At 37.9% G+C, this 3,230-nt stretch overlaps 1 protein-coding gene across 1 annotated transcript in view; it reads right to left on the reverse strand.

Moving 5' to 3' along the window:
- The window catches only part of ATP8A1 (ATPase phospholipid transporting 8A1), a 309,537-nt gene that overhangs the window by 232,715 nt on the left and 73,592 nt on the right, over window positions 1-3,230 (reverse strand). Inside the window, 1 exon segment of the mRNA XM_042781818.1 lies at window positions 393-431. Coding sequence (XP_042637752.1) covers window positions 393-431 — 39 coding nt within the window.

Consider the following 3,230-nt stretch of genomic DNA (forward strand, 5'->3'; position numbering starts at 1 on the left):
CGCTATGAGTCGGGGCCAACTCGAGGGCACATAACAACAACAACAACAACAATGTGGAACTAAGAACACTTCTTTGTATTAACCAATCTGGGTTTACTAGCCTTCCACCATTCACCAGAAATTATGTAGAGATTAAATAAAAGCATGTTTAAAATGACTTACTGTGTTCTGTGAAACAGGTAAGTGCTTGAGAAAATGAGCTAAAAAAGCAGCAACTAAATATTGCCCAAATAATCAGGACTTCAAACCCCTCTCAGGAAGGATTGCATAAAGGATTTTTTCTGATTATGCTTTCTTGACCGACTTAGACCTAAGAGGTTTTATAAAGTTACCCAAGGAAAATTTAAGAAAAGGAGAGTCAAGGAAGTTACCTAATAGATTATATCTGGAGCTTGGCCAATTTTCTTGTACTTTACATACTTGAGGGAGCTCTGGTGGTATAGTACCTAAGGCACTTGACTGCTAACCAGAAGGATGGTGGTTCAAACCCACCAGCCATGCCTTGGAAGGAAGGTTGGGCAATCTACTTCCATAGTGATTCTGCCTCGGAAACCCAAGGAGAGGTCACTGTGAGTTAAATCAACTTGATTGCAATGAGTTTAGTTCTTTTGGTTTGGTATATACACTTGAAAGTACACAAATGTACTTCTTAAAGTAAAAAATTATAGTTTTTATGCAAAATTTTACTCACCTTGCATCCAGTAACAATGAAGTTTTAGTATACTGTTTCATAAAAATTAATATTTTCTATAGTGGAACACACTACTAGCAAGTCAGAATCACAGTTACTTTCAAATGTTCTGAGCTAGATCTAAATCAAAGCTAATGTCTCTCATATCTGTAGTCTACAACCAAAAAAAAAAAAAACCTCACTGCTGTGGAGTCAGATCCGACTCATAGTGAGCCCTCCTTGGGTTTCCCAGGTGGTATCACTATGGAAGTAGATTGCCCAATCTTTCTTCCAAGGAGTGGCTGGGGGTTTGAACCGCTAGCCTTCTGGTTAGCATTCAAATGCTTCAGGCACTACACCACCAGAGCTCCCATCTGTATTCTAAACTGGTCAGTATTTATTCTGGAATAGGCTGTTCAGTTATAAGTGACATATTTTAAGAGAGCTATTAACCAACTGGGCTATTTGATATGAATAGAAGGAGATGGGCGAAGCTTAGTTGGAAGGGGGGAATAAGACAGAAAAACAGGCGTGACAACTGACCTCAAATGTTTTGCAAGGCAATCATTTAGAAACAAGATTAGACATTTTCATAATAGACTCACTGGGCAAACCACTATAAAGGAATGCAAGTGACTGATCTCATTCCCACATAGGAAGACATTGCTTTGTAGGTGAAGACTGGAAAAGCAGTCTTCCATTTCGCAAAAGCCTTATAAAAGTTAAGGAGCTCTGGTACTGCAGTGGTTAAGGCATTTGGCTGCTTATCAGTAAGTTGGTAGTATGAACCCACCAGCTGCTCTCTGAATAAAGATAAGGCAGTCTGCTTCCAGAAAGATTTAAAGCCTTGGAAATCCTATGAGGCAGTTCTCTGTCCTACAGGGTCACTTATGATTTGGAATCGATTCAATGGATGTAGGTTTGCTGTTGTTGTTTTAGACAGATAGTTAAAAGGAATATGCCTACTTGCCATCAACACTAAAATTAGAAAATTATTTCAAACAAATATTACTTTTGAAAATCCAAAACAAAAATAATTGTCAGACTAGTTACTTTACTTTCATAATTAGTTACCTTATTATTTCTATAAATGGGAATCTTTCAAATGAATTCAGACAAATCTAACTATACATTTTCCAGAAACACATCTTCTGATGAAGCTCATTTTATTTGTCTAAATTATAGTGATCTTTTATCAGTGAATTAAGACATGCACAGTTGAAGTGAATCATTTATTAAAGGAAGTATGAGCAGATATAAAATTTTCAGCAGCTATATTTTTTAAAACTCTCGTGTTCTGGGAAGAATATGCTTGACATTTCTCAAGGTAAGAGAACTGAAGGAAGAGTTCAAGGCTCAAGGTGCAGTACTGAAGGATTCTAACAGCAAAATCCACCACTCCTCTGTCAGTCTGTTGTACTTTGGTGGACTGCGTGTTGCTATGAGTGTGGTGGCTTTGCCACCAGTATCTCATATACCAACAGGGTCACCCATGGTGGACAGGTTTCAGTGGAGCTTCCAGGCTAAGAAACACAGGGAAGAAAAAAGGGACCATCCCCTTTTCAAATAATTGGCTAGTTGAAAACCTTATGAATAGCAGTGAAACACTGTCTGATATAGTACTGGAAAGCTGTATGAAAAGTCCTGAAACACTGTCTGACACAGTGCTGGAAGATGAGCCCCTCAGGTCAGAAGGCACTCAAAATATGGCTGGAGGAGAGATGTCTCCTCAAAGTAGAGTTGACTTAATGACATGGATGGAGTAAAGCTTTCAGGACCTCCATTTGCTGATGGGACACAACACAAAAATGGGAAAAATCAGGTGCAAACATCCATTAGTAATCAGAATGAGGGATGTGCGAAGTACGAACATAGGAAAATTAGAAGTTGTCAAAAATGAAATGGAACACATAAAAATAGATATCATAGGCATGAGTGAGCTGAAATGGACAGGTTTTGGCCATTCTGAATCAGATAATGATACAATCTACTGTGCCAGGAATGGCAAACTGAAGAGGAATGGCATCGTCTACATCATCACAAAGAATGTTTTAAGCTCTATTCCAAAGTAAAATGTGGTCAGTGATAGGATAACATCCACATACTTACAAGAAAGAGTAGTTAATAGGACAATTATTCAAAATTACACAACCACCACCAAATCCAAAGAAAGACAAGGAAATTGAAGATTTTTACCAACTTCTATAGTCTATTGATCAAGCATGCAATCAAGATATAGTGATTGTTATCGGTGATTGGAATGCAAAAATTGGAATCAAAGAAGAATCATCAGTAGTTGGAAAATATGGCCTGGGTGACAGAAATTATGCTGGAGATTGCATGGTAGAGTTTTGCAAGACCAACGACTCATTCATTGCAAATATGTTTTTGAACAACATAAACAGCTATTGTGTTAGACTGAGTTCTCTAGAGAAACAAAACCAGGAAAGCTTATATAGAGAAAGATAAATTTATCTTAGGAAAATGGCTCACACACTTATGTTGTTGTTGTTGTTGTTAAGTGCCGTCGAGTCGTTTCCAACTCATAGTGACCCCATGC

This window comes from Orycteropus afer, unplaced genomic scaffold, assembly GCF_000298275.1.
Source record: "Orycteropus afer afer isolate SDZICR_OR568_19922 unplaced genomic scaffold, OryAfe1.0 scaffold00176, whole genome shotgun sequence".
Classification (NCBI taxonomy): domain Eukaryota; kingdom Metazoa; phylum Chordata; class Mammalia; order Tubulidentata; family Orycteropodidae; genus Orycteropus; species Orycteropus afer.